Genomic DNA, 21,757 nt, shown 5'->3' on the forward strand with positions numbered 1-21,757 from the left:
GGATCGTTCCTACAGCCAGAAGGACAGCTACAGGAAACACCATTTCCGTGGATTACAAATTGAGGGCAACGCTAGTACCCGTACAGCGACCCTATCTACAAAAGAATCAACTTCAGCAGAGCAAGCATGGCATATGACTACACTCAGGAGGAGTTGGACAGAGAGGTCAATGAGGTGCTGTCTGGCTATGGACCCAACCCCCCGGAGAGAGCCGTGCAGCTCGCCAGGAAACTAGTAGGAGAGTACCTGCAATCCCTAGTAGATTTGGCCAAAAAGGAATCCCAGGGAGCTGAAGGTGTCGTCCTTCCTCCCCAGCGGCAGAGTAAGTCCCAGGGAGCTGAAGGCGCAGCCCTTCCTCCCCAGCGGCAGTGTGTACCCCAGGGAGCTGATGGTGTCGTCCGTCCTCCCCAGCAGCAGTGTGTGTCCCAGGGAGCAGAAGGTATCGTCCTTCCTCCCCAGCGGCAGTGTGTACCCCAGGAAGCTGATGGTGTCGTCCGTCCTCCCCAGCGGCAGTGTGTATCCCAGGGAGCAGAAGGTGCCGTCCTTCCTCCCCAGCGGCAGTGTGTACCCCAGGGAGCAGAAGGTACCGTCCTTCCTCCCCAGCGGCAGTGTGTGTCCCAGGGAGCAGAAGGTACAGTCCTTCCTCCCCAGCGGCAGTGTGTACCCCAGGGAGCTGACGGTGTCGTCCGTCCTCCCCAGCAGCAGTGTGTGTCCCAGGGAGCAGAAGGTGCAGTCCTTCCTCCCCAGCGGCAGTGTGTACCCCAGGGAGCTGATGGTGTCGTCCGTCCTCCCCAGCGGCAGTGTGTCCCCCAGGGAGCAGAAGGTGCAGTCCTTCCTCCCCAGCAGCAGTGTGTACCCCAGGGAGCAGAAGGTGTAGTCCTTCCTCCCCAGCGGCAGTGTGTACCCCAGGGAGCAGAAGGTGTAGTCCTTCCTCCCCAGCGACAGTGTGTACCCCAGGGAGCAGAAGGTGTAGTCCTTCCTCCCCAGCGGCAGTGTGTACCCCAGGGAGCAGAAGGTGTAGTCCTTCCTCCCCAGTGGCAGTGTGTACCCCAGGGAGCTGATCGTGTCGTCCGTCCTCCCCAGCGGCAGTGTGTGTCCCAGGGAGCAGAAGGTGCAGTCCTTCCTCCCCAGCGGCAGTGTGTAACCCAGGGAGCTGATGGTGTCGTCCGTCCTCCCCAGCGGCAGTGTGTAACCCAGGGAGCCGAAGGTGTCGTCCTTCCTCCCCAGCGGCAGTGTGTGTCCCAGGGAGCAGAAGGTGCAGTCCTTCCTCCCCAGCGGCAGTGTGTAACCCAGGGAGCAGAAGGTGCCGTCCTTCCTCCCAAGCGGCAGTGTGTACCCCAGGGAGCTGATGGTGCCGTCCTTCCTCCCCAGCGGCAGTGTGTACCCCAGGGAGCTGATGGTGTTGTCCATCCTCCCCAGCGGCAGTGTGTCCTGCAGGGAGCAGAGACAGTCAGTCTCGCACCCCAGCAGCAGGACAAGAGAATGAAAGGGGAGACAGCTGGTCTCCCTTTCCACCAGCAGGGAGAGGAGCCTGCTAACCCCTCTCCCCAGCGTCAGTTCACCGTCCATAGAGAGGAGCTTGTTACACCCTCTCTCCAACGGCAGCCTAACCCACCAAGGGGAGATGTTAAGCCCCACAACTGTGCAGATGGGACCGTAGTCTCTGCACTTACAGCACAAGGGGTAGGGACGGTCGGTCCTGTCCCCCAGCCACAGAGCGGTGTATCCAAAGGGGAGACAGTCGGTCTCTCCCTCCGGCAGCCGAGCTATGCACCTAAAGGGGAGACAGTCAGTCTCCAGCAACCAGGCTCCAACCAGACTACTCCCGTGGTAGTGCGGGCACCAGGACAGAGTACCGCTGGTCTCTGCCCCCTCAGCAACCCACCAAGGCAGCCTACCAGTCCCCCACACAGCCGTGGTAAGGCACCTGGACATGGACCAGATTCTCCCTTACCCAGGTGTAGTAACCGTTTATTGTGGGTGGGCTGTACTGCTGTTTCTGTTTTGTGGGTGGGCTGATGGACTAACCAGGGCACTGACCGGCAGGAGGTCAGATACCCTGTTAGTCTATTTGGAAAAGGGGAGAAGTGTGGCGAAACCGACCTCGCCACGTGTCCTTGGAGGGGGCTGCTTGCCTGCCTCTTGCCTTTGGACTATGGACCAGACTTTATGGAAATGTGATACCCCAGATAGCTATACCATGGAGCCTATTCATATAATGAAAGACTATGGGAAAGACTTTAGCTCCATGGCAATTGTACTGTGTGAGTAGGATCTGCGCGCTATTCGGTAGTTTTGTGCGTGCAGATCCCAGCTATCTGGGGATGGGTGAAATGTCTGTGTGTTATGTGTAAATGTGACTTTATGTATTTTAAAGTGTTTTATGTTGTTTTGCAACCATGTGGTTAATGGAGTCTGCCTTTAGTCCTGGGTAATTGGATTACTTCTCCAATTAACTCCAGGGCAGAAGGGAGGAAACCAGGGTGCATTGTGGGGATGTTTTTCTGCCAGCCAGAAAGGAACAAAAGATACTTTTAGTAACTTTTGAACCCCTGGTCGGTTTCATGCCATTTTTTAATATGTTGTTCCCCTGAATGGATTGATTGTGGATATGTATTTTTATGTGAATGTGATGTATGGTTTTAAAGTTATGAAAGTTGTGTAAAAGTATATTTTACACTGTATGCATAATGGGATTATGTGTCACACTAAGGGGAGGGGATGTGTGGGAGGTAACATCTATGTCATTGGTTCTTTTATGCCTCCCCCTGGGTGTGGCCTGTATGTGTGAGTTGGAAATAAAAGCCAGGCTGGATGAGCCAGTCCAGAGTTCCAGTAACCCTCAAAATGAAGTGTCGTCTCGTTCTTGGGGGGAATTGGATTGTAAGCTGACTGCCAGGAGTGTAAGCGGATTGTATGCTTTTCTTGTTCAGCTGTTCCAGTTCGGAGTGTTATCTTGTATCCAGTTCGGGAGTTTGGTGTTCTGCAGTAGCTGTGCCTGTCTCTCAAAAAGGGGATTATCGCCTAAACGGATTTTTCCCCTTTCATGCTGAAACGGTCCGTTACACTACCTATGGACACTTCCAGGAGCAGTTACTCAGATGGCCACTAGAGGTGCTTCCTGGGACAGAAGCACCTTGAATGAATAAGGAGATGCTGATTGGCCAGGGCGGGACCTTGCCCCCCTGCCCTGCCTTCTTGGTGAGATCATCAGAATCCTCAATCTCAGCAAATCCAATTCTTTCCTGCACAGCGGTGCAAAAAAGGTAACCTTTTATTGAGGTCAAAGGGTGGCCGGAAACCCAAATAATAATTTTAACTCAATAGGGTTAGGAATATACTTTTGTTTTCCTGACCCTATAGTGTTCCTTTAAAAGTTCTATCCTACAAAATCATTGTAAACACAGTATACATTTAATTTTACTTTGGAAAGCAATGCAAACAAAAGCCTGTTAAGCTTCACTTTACCCATACTCCAGCCCCAGTCAGTCCAATTGTCTGACAATTGCACACATGGAGAGAGAGGGATGGGGCTCTAGACTACACTACACTACAGGCCTTCTATACAGGGACATTATTTTCCCTATTTACTAAATAGAGCTGATCTAGGCTATAATATTTTCTCTACCTCAATGTCTACAAAAGGAAGAGGGTGGATACACTGATGTTGCATAAGCTATGTTACATTTGATGTCCCACATATGGTTTCTCGAAAACCAAACATCAAAAAGTATTGGGGGGAGTTGTGTATCGTATAGCCAATTAACATTATTATTTTATACAATTTCCCAAAAATTAGCGACATGGATCCCCCATGAGGTTCATTGGTCCCTAAACATGTATTTTTGTAATAAATCAGGAGTCTATGGGGTTCTAAATGTTTTAACCTTGAAAATGACATCAGGGACTGTGTAAATGTTAATTTGTTTTGCTTATAATTTGCCTAATTTTCTTTCTATCTATCCACGGCATTAGGAGTATTTCGTTTAAGCCGCAAAAACTGTAGAAAATGATCCAGAGAAATAAATGCTAGAATGGAGCTACAGATGTTTGTTAAGGTTTTAATCGCCTGAGGTTAATTGCTGCCAGCTTTGCTTATCCGACAAATAATTAAACATTGCTGTTGCTTTGAACAGAATGGTTCTTGTTCACTTGTTCTTCTACTACCCCATATCTATTTCCATTTCTAGTTTAATATATGCGCGCGCAGAAAAGCTGCGCTCTCCTTCATTAATATCGGCCTGCGGGTGCAGCTTGTGCCAGCTGAGCCAGAGGGAAGAATTAAACAATGGAACGCAAACGTTGCCAAAGAAAGACAACATTTATTTACTTGTACAATCAGCTTCCCAGCTCTTTTTACTTAACCCCCAAAATCCATTTCAGAACAGGTTGTTGCCTATCTTTTATTATCTGCCAATAGTCCTTATTTTCTAAGGATAGTCCCTGCCTAAATAAAAACCCTACCCCAGTATACAACTAACCCAGCGTTTTAGGCAATAATTTAAATGAGTAGCTAGATCAGCAGTTAATTACGTGTCTATGTACAGAATATAACATCCCCGCACAGCTGGAATATAAGGAATTAATTAATCACTCTGCTTCCTAGGAGTACGTTAATTAATTAAATATTCTAGGACACAAACTAGTGTTAAATACTTATAGGCATTTCTGTAATTAATTATCTAACTGGTAACTTTTAATGATGCTATGCGTTTTGTAAAATACAGTACCATCTTCTACTGCAAGGAAGTGGAGAGATCTTTGAAACCAGCAAACTGTAATAAATGTTTCTGCTCCATCACTGGTCCTCAATGATGTCTCATACTGAGTTATGCAAACATAACTTGATGCCCTAAGTTTGCCATATAGTTGAGTCCCTTGAGAGACTATGTAAGTAATATTTCCAGTGGCACAGTCTCTCTGATCATACACGCTAGAGGCAACCTTTGGAACTCCAAATGTTCTGGACTACATCTCCCAAGGTAAAAAAAAATAGAGGAGGGTGTTGCGCCTTAAAGTGTCCTCAGACTATTATTAGTAGTAGTAGTAGTATTTTTATAGCACCAACTAATTCCGCACCGCTTTACAATCTTATGAAAAGGGGGAAATTTACAATAAATGAGACAATTGCACAGTGACACAGGAACAATAGGTAGATGAGGGCTCTGCTCAAACAAGCTTACAGTCTAGAGGAGACAACCAAGAGATAATACCACAGGTATATAGTACAGTATGCCAAAAATAGATTGGAGAGAAAAAGGAGAGGAGCTATTAGTTAGCTCTACTTCTGTGCGCCTTGGCGGTATATCGATGTATCTCCAGGTCAAGCGATGGGTGATCTGGAAGGTATGCAAAATAAGCAGATACCAATAGGCACCAATTATAGTGTAGTATATTTGGTGTTATGAATGGAATATACGTGTGTGTGTGTGTGTGTGTGTGTGTGTGTGTGTGTGTGTGTGTAAATTGACTCACATATATAATCCCTACTCTTGGATATGTTTGTGGTTGAAGTTCTCAGGGTGATCATATATGTGAGTAAAACAGAACTAAAATATAGAGCACACTGTGATCTACAGATCTACCTAAGATCTACAGTTAGGTCTAAGTGTTGCTCACTTGTTGGGCCCACAATAAAATTGGAGTGCTTTTTCACCTATTGATGTATGCTGGACATTTTTCTTTTTTAATTTTATAACTAGTTATTCATTGACTTCTTATGTTCTGTAGCTATCACTGAAGGACTTTTAGTTAGGAAAAACATTCATTCCATGTATGCTGCAATTCTCAGAGGCCCTGGTTTTAATTTAATAATCCTTTATCTTTCCCAAACACATGACATTCCTTATGGGACTGTAATCCTATATACTGCCTGTGGATCCCACAATGCAGTGCAACAGCGTAACCTGCTTAATTGCTTACAAGAGCAGCAGCTGTACAGATGGTACAAATATTTTAGATTTTGATGAAAAACACATAATTTTTAAACTTTTTACTCTTTCTAATGCATTTCTTATTTTTGAAATTTTTCTCAATAAATGAGCTTTTATCAATTTAATAAAATGCTTGTTTACATTCATTGCAAAATTGGCAAATGTTTCAGTTAAATTATGGTTTTTAGATAGGGACTGTGGTGTACACCTACACTTTCTGGACATGTTGACATGCCCGTGTAGAAAAAATCCAAAATATTAAAAATATTCCTTAGTTTAAAATCTTAATTCTCTCTCTTTCCTCTGGCATTTTCCCTTTTTACTTCAAACAAGCACTGATCACACCCATACTAAAAAAAAAAAATCCCTTGACCCAAATGCATTGCCAAGCTATTGTCCTATCTCTTTTCCCTTTGCCCCAAGCTCCTTATAATCAACTTACAGACTATCTGAAGAACGCCAACTCCATACTTGAGTCACAGTCTGCTCCCAACACTGTATAGAGACTGTCTAGACCAAACTGACTAATGCCTTAGTGACAGCAGGATCCACGGGCCATTATTCACTACTTTTTCTTATTTATCTTTTAGTTGCTTTCAACACTCTGGACTACCCATTCATACCCTTTGCAACCTTGACTTCAAAGACACTGCTCTTTCCTGGTTCTCTTCCTACCTCTCTAACAGCTCGTTCAGTGTCTCCATCTTTTTTTTTTTTCTCATCTTCTTTACCTTTCTAACTTGGAGTTTCTATAAAGCTAGGACCTCTTCTTTTCTCAATTTACCCTACCTATCTTTATGATCTAACATTATTTATGGCTTTCAATATCATCTGTATGCTGATAATGCCCAGATTTACCTCTCCTGGTTTGATCTTTTTACCCTCATGCTTACCTACAAAGCTCTCCATAACTAATTGTGCCCCTGCTTATATCTCCTCAATCATTAGCAGATATGTTCCAGCCCAGCCTCCACAAATTACCTATTATCCCGTTCTTGTAACTTCAGACTCTAAACTGCAAGACTTCTCCTAGGTTGCCCCCTCCTTATGGAATATTATCTTATGTTACATTTCACTTTCTTTGTCAAATGTAATTCAAATACTCCTTAAAACACCCAAGCTTGCCATTACCTCCTTATTCCTTACAACCTTCCTGTGCTGTTTCCCATCTACTGTACTCCAAATAACCCTTCCCATCTTTTCAGGTATATATAGATTATTTTATTCCCTCCCTTCCCACTCAGTTACTGAGAATGACAGATTTATCGTATGTCTCTTCTTGGTATAAAATAATGCAGCACATGTGTCTTGGATTAATAGGAGTTACAGTGCCAGAGGGCAAAATAAAGGTATATGTCACTTGCAAGTGTTTTTTATTTTTGTGCACTTGTTTCAGAGGAGGGGGCTGTTGCGGTGGTAACTCTTCATCTTTCAAGATGGCAGACGCCGTTCTTTGCATGACTTGGCTGTGTGATTATGTTTCACAAACCAAATTCCCAAGGTACTACTTAAAATTCAATGAGCTCATCAGTTTCATAATGGTAAACACACTCATTCCGGGTAAACAGCATAGAAAATAAAATACCAACAACATGTTGGCTTGACTGTTATCCACCATATTACAGTAAATAATATGGGAAAACTCTCAGAGGGCAGCACATGTACAGCACCCAAATAATGAATAATCAACCTTTTATTAGCAAATGGAGCTTTATTTACTAAATAGAATAAAGCAAAATGACTAATTTATGATGATGAATTTAATTTGGAAACAATTTTAAATGAAAATATATTCTAGATCTATATATATCTACATATCTAATATATACACCTCTCACAATAGAGATCAAGATAGTTAATCTAGATATTAAATGGAAACAATGTGATAAAGAAATAAGTCCATATTGCTAGACTTATAGAGCCATGGGTGAAATATGCATTTATATAATTTTATACATAAGCAGAGATCCAATATACAGGAGAAATACACAAAACAAGATACACCTAGAAAAAACAAAAGCAGAGAACGCTCATAGGGAAACACCGTTTAGTAGAGATGTCCCTGCTGTAAATATTGCACTCGCAGAATAAAGGAGTAGTTCAAGCCCATCAAGGTATCTTTAGATCTTGCAATGAAATTCCTCAAGGGTACATGCAGAAAAAAGAAGAACTGGACATAGTGTGAAATCTTAATAAAATCACAAATACGCTTTAATTGAAACACTTACAAAAAGTGGAAGATAAAAATGCTCATCAAAGATCTGTGTCCCTCTCTCCAAGATGGTGAATGGAAGGAGCAGGTTACAGAAATTGCAGGCAGCTCAAAGCTCAACCCTAGGAGCGTTCTCTGCTTTTGTTTTTTCTAGGTGTATCTTGTTTTGTGTATCTGTTTGTGAGGATTTGAGGAATCCTTTGTTACAGCCAAGATTTAAAGGGAAGTAATTAATCTTTATCCCTAATATACCGCTGCACTTGGGTGGTCTTTTTGTTTATACACACATACAGGAGAAATAGCCTGCCAGCAGCTTCCCCCGACACAACACACAGCAGGGACACCAAGAATACATTGATAATCAACGTAGCACTCGATTTAATATAATTTGATAACAGTAAAAATGTACGTAGGCCTCAGTTTAATATTGTTGAAAAGCTTTTCAAATGATATAATATTATTGAAAAAATATTTTTATTTTGTAATTAGAGTTGTGTTTTTATATATTAAAGGAGCACTATAGGGTCAGGAACACAAACATATATTTCAGACCACCATCTAGCCCCTCTGGCCCTCTCTTGCCTCCCTAAATATAGTATAATCTTACTTGTATTCAAGCCTGAAGCTGCTGGCTCTGCCCCTGTCTGCCAATTATTCATAACACCAACCCAAACTTTAGGGCGAGTAATAACCAGCAAAAGACCTTTGTACTAACCTGTGAAGCGTTCTTGGCAGATGCACGTGTAGCCTCCTTCTCTTCTGACGCACACTCCTTTGTTTTGGCACGGGTTAGAATAACAAAGGTTGATCTCTGTCTCACAGTAATCCCCAGTGAAGCCTTGTGGGCATCGGCAACGTAGTCCAGTAATGGGATGGATAGGCCGGAAAAGAATAGACTCAGAGGCAATAAAAGGGGCAGAGCTGTCAAACTTGAGCACTGAAATGCACTTCATGTAATTTTCACAGGGCTCGCGTAGGCAAACATTGTCATCGAAAGGTAGAACTTTTAGCATAGATGCAGAATTTAACGTCATCCTTTTCATGTACAACTGCTCCTGCAGGTCCTCCGAGCTGAAAAACTGGGAACGGTCACCATTCGGAAGAAGAGCAGAGAAACTAACATTGAGTATGGAGCCATCTACATCTGTGTCATTCTGGATATTGAAGATAAAAATATCTTCCTTTGGGGTAGCAAGTACAGTAGACACTCCCTCTAGGAAACTGGTCAGTAAGGGAGACAAGAAACGCTCTTGAGACATGTTCTCCAAGCGAACAGTGATGCTGTTGGATAACATGTCCTCGGTGATAATAAGAACACGAAGGATACATTGTGCTGTAACACTGTGGATTCCATCTATGAAAGAGACAAAAAAGACATTAGGTACATCTGGAAAAATATTCAATGAAAAGCAGTGTATCATCTAAGAACGTTTTTGTGTACTGCATTCAGGGTATGGTCATCTTGAGGATTCTTTTTTAAACAGTTTCAGTGCCGGACTGCTTAGAAAAAGTGTTTACGGGGAAGAAAATACAGCATTGGAATAGGAATTTGTAGTATATCATTGAACAGGTACTGGTAAGAAAACAAAATTGACTTTGGAGTGTATTTACTAAACTCCAAATTGTAGCGAACTTAAACGTGAGTGCCAGAATGTAAGCAAAAATAGCTGATCTGGAAACATGTTTCAATTAAGGTCTAGTTACAACATTTAGTCTCAATATTACAATTCAGATTTCAATTTGGTACAGTGTGAAGTTTAGTTAATAAATTCTTAAAGGAACACTATAGGGTCAGGAACACAAACATGTATTCCTGGCCCTATACTGTGAAAACCACCATCTAGCCCCCCTGGCCCACCCTTGTCCCCACCCCCCCCCCCCCCCCCAACAACCCCGCTAAAATCTAACCTTAACTCCAGTCTGCTGCTGCTGGCTCTGCCACTGATATGCCTGATTGGCTGATATAATCAGAAGTGGTGTCCTGAGCCAATCACAATGCTTTCCCATAGGAAAGTTTTGGATTGGCTGAGCATGTCAAGGAGGCGGATCAGGGGCAAGGCCAGCACAAGCCATACACAGCCCTGGCCAATCAGCATCTCCTCATAGAAAGGCATTGGATCAATGCATTTCTATGAGGAAAGTTCATTGTCCGCATGCAGAGGGTGGAGACACTGAATGGCAATGACGCACAGTGTGCAGCACTGACCCAGAAAGCACGTCTAGTAGCCATCTAAGAAGTGGTCACAGTGTTTACTGCAAAAAGTCTGAAGGGAATGATTATACTCACCAAAGCAAATACAATAAGCTGTAGTTGTTTTGGTAACTATTAAGTGGAAACAAAAGATCATCATTAAGAAAACTAAAATGTGTCCCTTTGCTGAGTCTGAGCAGAAATGCTGCTACACACAAGATAAATAGATCAAAATTCTTAAAAATATATTAATGAGCAAACAGGATTTTTCATGGCTATGTGTGCACTGGCATTCATCATACTGCAGGAAACCACACATCTAGCGCTGTGTTAAATACCAGAAGCTGTCACCATCCCTCCAGCTGTAGAGGCATTGATTTCCCTTCCTCCGTTAAGAAGATAAATGAGAAACAGCCTTGATAACCACGAAGGGGCAATGTTCATATAATTCACATAAAGCCATGTACCTCGGAGGTACAGGTCAATGTAATCAATGTAATAACCCAAAGGTGACCAATTGCTCTCTTTCAGCTGTTTTAGAACAAATCATCCAGTTTCGCTTTGGCTGAGAATGACGAGAGTTCTAATTCGCCAACAGCTTGGGAATTAACAGTAAAGAATGGCTGAGTTTAATGGCAAATGTTTTTTCACATTTGCAATGGAATGGAAAGTTTAGCCATCATGGGCCTATAAAATATATGGCAGTAATAATAATAATAATAATAATTAATAATTATCAGTGTAGTGGTTAGATGCCAAGAGTCTATGGGTACCGTATCCTTTTTTTTTTGCGAGTTTGAAAATAGAGGGCATGCAGTGGGTTGGTTTTAGAAAAGAGGGATTTTTCTGGCATTACAAAGTCTGTCCCCTGTTCAGTCACCTGGTAATGTATAATTTTACAATTTGTCCTTATCAATATTAATTACCGGTATGTTCACTGTGGACAAAAGTGACAGCCTGAGAGCACAGGGGTGGGTTAACCTAGCTGGCTGGATAGGAGGCAGCCTCTGGGTACTGGATGAGCTCTGGTTATTGTTAAATAGCTCTCAAAAACATCTTAGTTACACAGACTAATGAATTTTTTTTTTTTTATAGAACGCTGTCTTTTATTTTACTCAGATAATCCAAATTTCAGAATTACCGCAAAGAATAAAGCCTAAATTATACTAGTATGAAGGAGCCATGACAAAAGATTTGTGTAGTTCAGGTTTTCAGTGAGGAAGCCAAAGTAATCCTCAAATGATGATTAGTTTGAAGGACAAGCCAATAATGATAGAACCAGCAAGATCAAATGCCACCAGGGCGTGGTCTTCAGATAGGCAATTGTTCTAAAGATTATGACCTCAAATATGTGTTAGTTGTGCAACCAAAATAAAATCACACTGTGCCTTCTATCCTGACTTTATCTCCAACAAAAAAGAAAAGGACTTCTGACGGTTATTAACATACCAAACACGACTCTAACACAACACCTGTTCTGCTCATTGCTTCTCTTTGAAACACGCCATATTTTGGATATAGTTGGCAATCCAACGTTCTGGCTGAACTCTTTACCAAGCACGTCTAAAATTGCTTGCTGCGATCTGTAGGTGGAAACATTTGTAAAGTTCCCAGAATCGCTCTCTATACCTGAGGCCTGAGCTTTTATGTCTACAACAGCAACATCCAAGAATGCCATGTGGTGAACAATCAAAGGTGCCCCATCTGTAAATATTTTAAAGCCACCCTACGGCTCATAATCAGCTGATACAATGTTAATAGAGTTATACTTCACTGCCCTTGGGAACCATGACTGAAAACCAGCAAATAATTACAAATGGAGGGTGGAAAAACAAAAATTGAGGATACAACTTCTTTCCTTATCTGCCATTTTCCACATAATCTACGGTCATATTTACGGTTATATTTTGATATTGATAATGTTCTACAGCTTAAGCTCCATTATCCACTGTTCAGATTTTAAAGACACTTCTTCTGCAAATATGTGCTCCCTCTAAACAAATAAGACAGCAACAGCAATATGCGTTCAGTACTGCTTATTAATCAATATGCTATATCAATTAAGTAGATTTGCTTTCATTTACTTTAGGATTTAAAGACAATCAGACAACGAGAAGAGGGAGAGGAAGAAAAGAGAGGAGGAGAGAGGAAGAGAGACAGTGAAAGAGAGAGTGTGCAAGTGTGTGTGAGAAAGAGAGTATGCCTTGTCTTCTCTTTGAACTTATTAAGGTGGATTGCATCGCCACATAAATTTATTCAGAGTTCTCAGATTGAAGTTGAATTGTATGGAATCCACTATTATCTCTAAGCCTTGAAGGTCCAGGCTTTGTCCATCTGATAGTGCAGACAGATATCCCAACCGCCCTTTTTTGGCAATGCATGTATTGAGCAATCACTGTATCCCTTGATTAAAATGATGGCCACTGGAGACATCTTCCAATTTAATAAATGTATCAGTGATTAACATCTACCTACGATAAAACAATGTCTGCTTTCTATTCATTGCCAATACAATAGACACACATTAATATGTTAATTCATGTTCAATAAAGATGTTTCCATTAATACTGATGTATATAGCCATGCAATAAATGTAGAACCCAGAAATGTCACTAGCACCGGTCTGGTATTTTGTTGCCACAGCGCTGTGCAAATTTTTTCAAATTATTTTTATTAACAAGTTTTTTTCATAAAAAAACTTAAAAACATAAAATCTTATGTTGCTCAAACACTGTTCCAATATTCTGTTTCCCCTGCACAATCTTAGCATTTTGTTGAACTAGAACTGTCCTGGTATTTATTACTAAAAAAAAATGTTAGTTAGCTGGTAAAGTAAAATGCATGCATGATGATGAAGTGCCATTAAGGCACCAAATGCATAAGCACATCAATCCAGTGCTTCCTCTGTCTGTTTTTACAGTTTTATATGAAATAAAGATCATTTCTGTTTTATTTAGGTGTTTGCTTTTAGTGAAGCCTGGATTCAGTTTCTATTATGTTGTATTTTTTTGCCCCAACACTCTACCTGCATTATCATGTCAGCAACGTCCATGCACTATCTAGCACTACCTGCACTATTCTAGTATTATGGTACCCCAGTATTTTTACCAGTGCTGTCCTCCATTATTATCTTGCTCCAGCACTCCCCCAGTATTCTGTTACACCAACATTCTCCTGCACTCTGCACCTCTGCACTGGCCCTGTATTCTATTACCTAGTGCTGTCCAGTATTATGTTATGTCACAACTTTCCCAGTATTCTGTTACCCAGTGCTGTCCAGTAAGTATTATGTTACATCGGCACTACCCCTGTATTCTGTTAGCCAGTGCTGTTCAGTTGTATTATGTTACCCAGTGCTGTCCAGTATTATGTTACATCAGCACTGCCCCTGTATTATATTACCCAGTGCTGTGCAGTATTATGTTACCTCAGCACTGCCCTGTATTATATTATCCAGTGCTGTCCAGGATTATGTTACCTCAGCACTGCCCTGTATTATATTATCCAGTTCTGTTTAGGATTATCTTACCTCAGCACTGCCCTTTATTATATTATCCAGTGCTGTCCAGGATTATGTTACCTCAGCACTGCCCCTGTATTATATTACCCAGTGCTGTCCAGTATTATGTTACCCAGTGCTGTCCAGTATTATGTTACCTCTGCACTGCCCCTGTATTATATTACCCAGTGTTGTCCAGTATTATGTTACCCAGTGCTGTCCAGTATTATGTTACCTCAGCACTGTCCCAGTATTCTGTTACACAGTGCTGTCCAGTTGTATTATGTTATCCAGTACTGTCCAGTATTATGTTACCCAGTGCTGTCCAGTATTAAGTTACCTCAGCACTGCCCCAGTATTATGTTACCCAGTGTTGTCCACTATTTTGTTACCTCAGCACTGCCCCTGTATTATATTACCCAGTGCTGTCCAGTATTATGTTACCCAGTGCTATTTAGTATTGTTACCTGAGCACTGCCCCTGTATTCTGTTACCCAGTGCTGCCCAGTATTATGTTATCTCAGCACTAACCGGGATTCTGTTAACCAGTGATGTCCAGTTGTATTATGTTACCCAGTGCTGCCCAGTATTATCTTACCTCAGCGCTGCCCCAGTTTTCTGTTACCAGAACCGTCCAGTTGTATTGTTACCTTAGCACTGTCCCTGCATTCTGTTACCCAGTGCTGCTTAGTATTAGGTTAACTCAGCACTGTCCCTGTATTCTGTTACCCAGTACTGCTTAGTATTAGGTTACCTCAGCACTGCCCAGTAATATGTTACCTCAGCACTACCCCTGTATCCTGTTACCCATTGCTGCCCAGTATTATGTTACCTCAGCACTGTCCCTGAATTATGTTACCCAGTACTGCTTAGTATTATGTTACACATGCACTGTCCCTGACTTCTACCACAGTATGTTACCTCAGCATTGCCCCTTTATTCTCGTACCTCGGGGCTGTACCAGTGTTCTATGACAAAGCATGATAAGAGTTACAAATCAGTTATTTCCATTCAGTAGTACTTGCACTTATGGGGCTTAAGTTCTATTTATAAAAAAGCTTCTCCTTATTTGTTGGCTTTCTGAGAGTAAGCACTGACCTAGTAATGTGACACTAGAACCCTTTTATTATTTTATCTAAAAAAGACATAGTAGGAGCTTTTTGAGGAGTACAAAGGCTGAAAGGGTTCTTGTCATAAACGAGTATTTTTTAAACTTCCAATGCGGTTGTTAACCCTGTGAACAGAGTATTGGATGTACTATTGAATGGGGTTAACCAGTCATTAGACGTTATGTTAACAATTGAGTTATCAGAAAGATGCATTTAAATGTCCTAAACAGTGTGCAATAATGCTAATATCAAATGCATTGTCATTAATGAACCTTTAAAAACTGCACTATTTAAAATGATTCTGATAAGAAAAGGTTATGGTTTGGGGGCTTAGATTTCTGATAACCTTTAGGGTTGGTGGGGTTCACAATTACATAGTTACATAGTTACAAAGCTGAAAAGAGATTTGCGTCCATCAAGTTCATCCTTTCTCACATTTTTTTTTGCTGTTGATCCAATAGAAAGCACACACACACAAAAAAAACAGTCTGAAGCGTTTCCAATTTTGCAACAAACTAGGAAAAAAATCCTTCTTGACCCAAAAATGGCAGTTAGATATCTCCTTGGATCAAGCAGCTATTATCCCACTAATTAGAAATTATATCCCTGTATGTTATGTTTTTGCAAGTATTTATCCAATTGCTGTTTAAACAAAGGTATGGACTGATAAAACCACCTCTTCAGGCAGAGAATTCCACATCCTTATTGTTTTTACTGTAAAAAAAAAACTTTAGACTGAATCTCCTTTCTTCCAAGCTAAATGTGTGACCTTGTGTCCTATGTATAGCCCAGTTTATGAATAGATTTCCAGACAATGGTTTGTACTGGCCCCCGATATATTTTTATAATGTTATCATATCCCCTCTGAGGCGCCGTTCCAAACTAAAGAGATTTAAATGTTTTAACCTTTCTTCATAACTAAAATGCTCCATTCCTTTTATCAATTTTGTAGTCCGTCTCTGCACAGGTGTCCAAAATTCCACAGCATATTCAAGGTGTGGTCTTATCAGCGATTTACAAAGAGGCAAAATTATATTTTTATCCCGAGAATTTATGCCCCTCTTTATACATGACAATTGAGGAATCATGAAAAAGAACCTGGGCTTAAGATGGACTTAAGGTCCATAGTACTTGCCATGTAACCCCTTCTCAGCAAGGCTAATGGGACTTACAGCACCTTGAAGGCAGATATCTCTTAAACTTAAACCCCATCCCTAAACACCCCTGACTCGAAGCCCCAAAACTGAAGTTTTCATAAACCTCCATAACTGACTTTTCTGTTGTACATCCCATCATTACAGCACAGTACCTGGCTCTGTAATGGTACTTGACATGTTGGCATTATTCAGCACTACACAAAGAGATATGGTGGGGGAAGCTGTAATTTCTATTTTTGTTGTAGCTCCAACATATCTGATAGTGGTGGTAATTGTTGATGTTGAACATTACTCACAGTTAAGATGAGTACCTTTGATTCTGGTTCAAGAACATACAGATGTTAACTTTGTGAAATTAGCCAGTGTGAGCAAATAATAGCACTAATAAGACAGACAGACAATATTATTCAGCTTTACCCCACAGGGGACCATGCCTTACTTTAATTTATTTCTCTTGCTTCAGCAACAATACTTTGTACTTGATTCACAGAGCGCAAAAATCTAGAATCCTTTCATGTAAGAATAACAAATCAGGCCTAGGAATCTTGGGAAATGTGATATACCATGCAACATAACATCAGAAAATTCAGCAGCATAAAATAAGACTTCAGTACATGCTCTTTCTGTCACAGAGCAACTTTAAATATTGAACATGTGATTAGGTTACCTGGAGATCAGCAAATGTCAGTGAACTACAACTGCCCCAGGAGCATGAGTGTTGCTGGGTGAGTTGGGGAAGGGAGGATGGGGGGCAGGGGGCAGAATGGTACTCTTCAGCCCAGGATCTCTACTGTTAGTGGATGGAAGGGATGGGGGCATAATCATTTATTAATTATTTTAGATATTACTTTACTCAAAGCAGCTACCTGATATAAAAAGAAATAGTACTCTGCAAGGTAACAGTTGGAAGGGGTTGCAACTTGCATACCCCTGTAATAGGTAGATACCATAGCAGGCTATGTAGCATTTTTTCGGTTAAGCAAGAGCAACATGATGAGTCAGGCCCGGACTGGCCATCGGCCATACCAGGCAAATGCCCAGTGGGCCGCGATGGCGGTGGGCCGAGGCCGGCAGGGGAGATCACGGTGCATGCATTGCCGGCACTATTCGAGATCAAAGATCTCCCCCACCGGCTCACAGGCACTGCTATGCCGGCTGGGGAGGGAGGCAGGAGAGGACCCTTAGTGCTCTCCACTGCCGTCCTGTCCCTTAGTGATCTCCTCTGCCCCAATCCCTTAATGCTCCCCCTGACCCTTAGTGCTCTCCCCTGCACTCTGCCCCCGTTCCCATAGTGCTCTCTCTCCCATAGGGTTCCTCTCGCGGGTTTCTGATCATTGCTGCGGTTACCATGGCAACGTTCAGATCTCGCAAGAGTGAACTCTAGCCCCGCAGGCTAGAGTTCACTCTCACCACTGAGACCACCAGGGAAGGCAGCACGGCTCCGCCCTCAATGGCATCACGGCTCCCCCCTCCCAGACTAAAGGTAAGAAGGGAGGGGGGGGATATAAAGTTGTTGTTTTTTTTAATACAATTTTTAAAAAAGACATTTAAATAGACATTCACTCACAGTACACTCAGACACTCCTAGCACCCCCTTATACACACACACACACAGCACCCTCACGCACACAGCACCCTCATACACACACACTCTCTACAGCCCCTAGCCACACATATTACACCACAAACGCGAATGAAATCGACCTATTTACATAATACCACACCACAATCAGCTCACTCTACACACACGCAATCCCACAAGCAGAACAAATACAGGGCCTTTTCCCATGCTTGAGCTCTTCAGCGGGGCTCTGCGCATTAAACTAACATGCTCACTTTGACAAAACACACCCTCTCTGGCCCTGCCCCCTTCTCAGGGGGCCGCTGTAATTGAAAAATACCTGGGCCGAATTTTTTTCACAGTCTGGCCCTGGGTAGAGTAGAGGAGATATGAAATATATTGTAGGGATATTTTATGACATATCTATGCTTTATCCCAACTCCTTACACACATTTAACAGGAGATTTTTAGTTCCACTCCAAAGGTCATTAAAGTTCAAGCTCACCTGGGCTACCAGGGCAAATCTGTACACTAACAGTTCTACCCTAACAATTCACCTTGTTGCTTTCAGCTAAAATACAAAATCAGACAGAAAGGGGTATTTTTATGAACCACTACATGCTTACACTGATCAGCCACAACATTAAAATTCCCTGCCTGCCTAATATTGTGTAGGTCCCTCTCATGCTGCCAAAACAACTCTCATGTGTCGAATCATGGACTCTACAAAACCTCTGAACATGTACTGTGGTATCTGGAATCAAGACATTAGCAGCAGATACTTTACGTCCTGCAAGTTGCCAGGTGAGGCCTCTATAAATCTTATTTGTTGTCCCAGCACACCCCACAGATTCTCAATTGGATTACTATTGGGAAATTTGGAAGCCAAGACAACACCTTGAACTCTCTGTCATGACCCTTAAACCATTCATGAACAATGTTTTCAGTGTGGCAAAGTGCATTATGCTGCTGAAAGAGGTCACTGCCATCAGGAAACACAATTGCCATGAAGATAAGTGGTGCGTGTCAAAGTAACATCCACATGAATACCAGGACCCAAGGTTCCCCAGCAGAACTTTGCCTAGAGCATAATACTTTCTCCAGCGGCCTGCCTTCTTCCCATAGTGCATCCTGCTGACATCTCTTCCCCAGTTAAACAATGCACACACACCCGGCCATCCATCTAATTGAAAATAAAACTTGATTCATTAGACCAGGCAACCTTCTTCCATTGCTCCGTGGTCCAGTTCTCACACTCACATTCCCATTGAAGGCACTTTCGGCAGTGGACAGTGGTCATCATGGGCACTCTGAATGGTCTGCGGCTATACAGCTCCATACACAACAAACTGTGATGCACAGAATGTTCTGACACTTTTCTATCATTGATGTCCCTTAGTGATCTCACCTGTCCCTTAGTGTTCCCTGCTCTCCTGCTACCCTTAAGTGCTCTCCCATCCCCCCGTCCCTTAGTGCTCTCCACTGCCGTCCTGTCCCTTAGTGATCTCCTCTGCCCCAATCCCTTAATGCTCCCCCTGACCCTTAGTGCTCTCCCCTGCACTCTGCCCCCGTTCCCATAGTGCTCTCCCTCCCCCTGTCCTTAGAGTCTCCCCCCATCTTTCCCTTATTGGTCTACCCGCCTCACCCCCTTCTTTTCCTTAGTGGTCTCTCACCCCCCCCCCCCACCATCTTTCTCTTAGTGATCTCTCCCCATCTTTCCCTCAGTGGTCTCTCCCCCCGCCCATCTTTCCCTTAGTGGTCTCTCTACAGCCCCTCCCCCCCCATATTTCCCTTAGTGGTCTCTCCTCACCCTCCCCCCCCCCATATTTCCCTTAGTGGTCTCTGCCCCCACCCATCTTTCCCTTAGTGGTCTCTCTCCCCCACCCCATCTTTCCCTTAGTGGTCTCTCCTCACCCCCTGCCCCATCTTTCCCTCAGTGGTCTCTTCTCATCCCCCCTTCCCCCATCTTTCCCTTAGCGGTCTCTCTCCCCCATCTTTTCCTTAGTGCTGTCTCCCCCCAGTGCCCCTTAGTGCTGTCTCCCTCCATCTTTTCCTTAGTGCTGTCTACCACTCCCCTGTGTCCCTTAGTGCTGTCTACACCGCCAGTGTCCCTTAGTGCTGTCTCCGCGAGTCCCCCCAGTGTCACTTAGTGCTGTCTCCCCAAGTCCACCCCCCCAGTGTCCCTTAGTGCCGTCTCCCCTCTCTTCCCTTTTGTGCCTCCTACCTCTTTGTAGCGTGGCCGGGCGGCGCGGACCGTGGTACAGGAGCTTCAGTTTCCTGTACCTGGCCGGACTGACAGGAAGTGCTCGCTGAGAGAGCACTTCCTTTCAGTCCGGCCGTGTACAAGAAGCTCCTGTACCGCGGTCCGCGCCACCCGGCCACGCTACACTGAGTGACAGGTAGGAGGGAGTGCTGTGCGCTTCCCTCCTACCGGGTCACTCAAATCGGGCACCCAATGGGTCGGTGCACCCTAGGTGACTGCCTAAGTTGCCTATAGGACACGCCGGCCCTGCTGTCAGTGGTTTTAATATTGTGGCTGATCAGTAAACCTATATTAGGGAACACAAGGGGTGTGCTGCAGCAAAAAGCAAACACAAACATACAAAATTGTGCCTTCCGCTTAATCTCCCACTACTCCTGGGATGCATCAATGACTACAGTATTCAATAAGCATGTAAGGGGTTTATAAACTTTACCCCTTTCTGTCTCATTGAGAGATTCTGTATTTTGTCTGTGTATTGGCTGATGAATATTGTAGCCATTGCTGCCACCCAGGAGAAGTGGGGGTTTGTTCAGCTAAACAAAGATCTAATGCAAGAAAATATGCTGTCCAATGCTGTTCAGCCAAAGCACTCGCTGTTTTTATATGACACGTAACTTGTTTACAAACCCCTGTGCTGTTAACTATAGATTCAGATCTAAATATTATGACTGTTTATGATGTATGATTTTACAAATGAAATTATTGGACCAATAACAGCTGATTTGATGGGATGCTCAGTCTGATGGATGGCAGTTGAGTTGTCCTTCTGGAGTTCGTGTATTGTCTTTTCAGGATTGGCTGTCCCTAGCTTAATCTTTTTATACGTATTCTCTCCTGTACTTTGCAGACTTATAATACATCTTGTCTGCCTCTCTTCCAATGCAGACACATTAAGAGTTGTCAGTCTCTGCCTTTCATCCAGTGCAGACACATTAAAGCCCTTCAGCACATTTTCTGATTCTAACTAGGCTACATTACAGTTAACTTTTTCAGTCTTACATAAATACTGGAAAGGATGGATAACACGAGTGGGAGTTATAGTGATTTTATACATACATTTCAATATATTGCCATGCATAAACACAAAGGCCACCTCTCACAAGTGTGACTGCATGTACACTTCCACAATACATGCTTACAATTCTAGCTCCTATCTTGGCAGTGAATTTGCACGGGTATGATCTGTACACCAAAACCACTTAATTAAACTAAAGCTCTTTTGGTGCTTACCATGTCCCTTTAAGAACCAGAGAGTTGTAGAAATCCTAATAAATGAACAAGCTGAACAATATAACATATGTTGAACAATATGAAACCCCACTTGCATTATCTGGGCTATAACCAACGTAAATTCAGTTGGGGCTACGGATTAAGGATATTGACATCTTTTTTTTCCCCTTTCGGTTTTGATCCTTTTTCCCCTCTATTTGCAGGACCCTAGACCAGAGAATTCTGATTTGACTGAATTTTTATTTTTAAGGGACATTTAACATGCCACTTTATTTTAGGCAGGATGTGGTGCACGGATATTGCCATGGTTCGTTGTACCATCCTATAAATGAACAGGTATCCAGAGTGCTATGTGTATTTGTATATTGCCATTTGCCTCAAAGATTCTTTTTCTTCTAGTAAATAAAATGCACATTTTCTTGCCTTTTCCTCCCTGTGAAAATCTTGCATTCCCTTTATAAATGTTATAGTTGGACACTGAGTCTGTTTCTAGGCTGATAATGTCTTATCTGAAAGCAGGTACATATTCAATAATAAGGCAAAATTATATTTTGATCACTTGACTCAATGTTTTATGCAAAAGGGACCCAATTGCAAATAAA

The 21,757-nt window shown here is 42.7% G+C and overlaps 1 protein-coding gene across 2 annotated transcripts in view; it reads right to left on the minus strand.

The window, feature by feature from the left end:
- CELSR3 (cadherin EGF LAG seven-pass G-type receptor 3) overlaps positions 1–21,757 on the minus strand; it is a 166,896-nt gene that overhangs the window by 87,721 nt on the left and 57,418 nt on the right. For both annotated transcript variants that reach the window (XM_063426222.1, XM_063426221.1), the window contains exon 2: positions 8,861–9,499. In XM_063426222.1, the coding sequence (XP_063282292.1) occupies positions 8,861–9,499 (639 nt within the window). The remainder of the gene's footprint in view (positions 1–8,860; positions 9,500–21,757) is intronic.

This window comes from Pelobates fuscus, chromosome 7, assembly GCF_036172605.1.
Source record: "Pelobates fuscus isolate aPelFus1 chromosome 7, aPelFus1.pri, whole genome shotgun sequence".
NCBI lineage: Eukaryota > Metazoa > Chordata > Amphibia > Anura > Pelobatidae > Pelobates > Pelobates fuscus.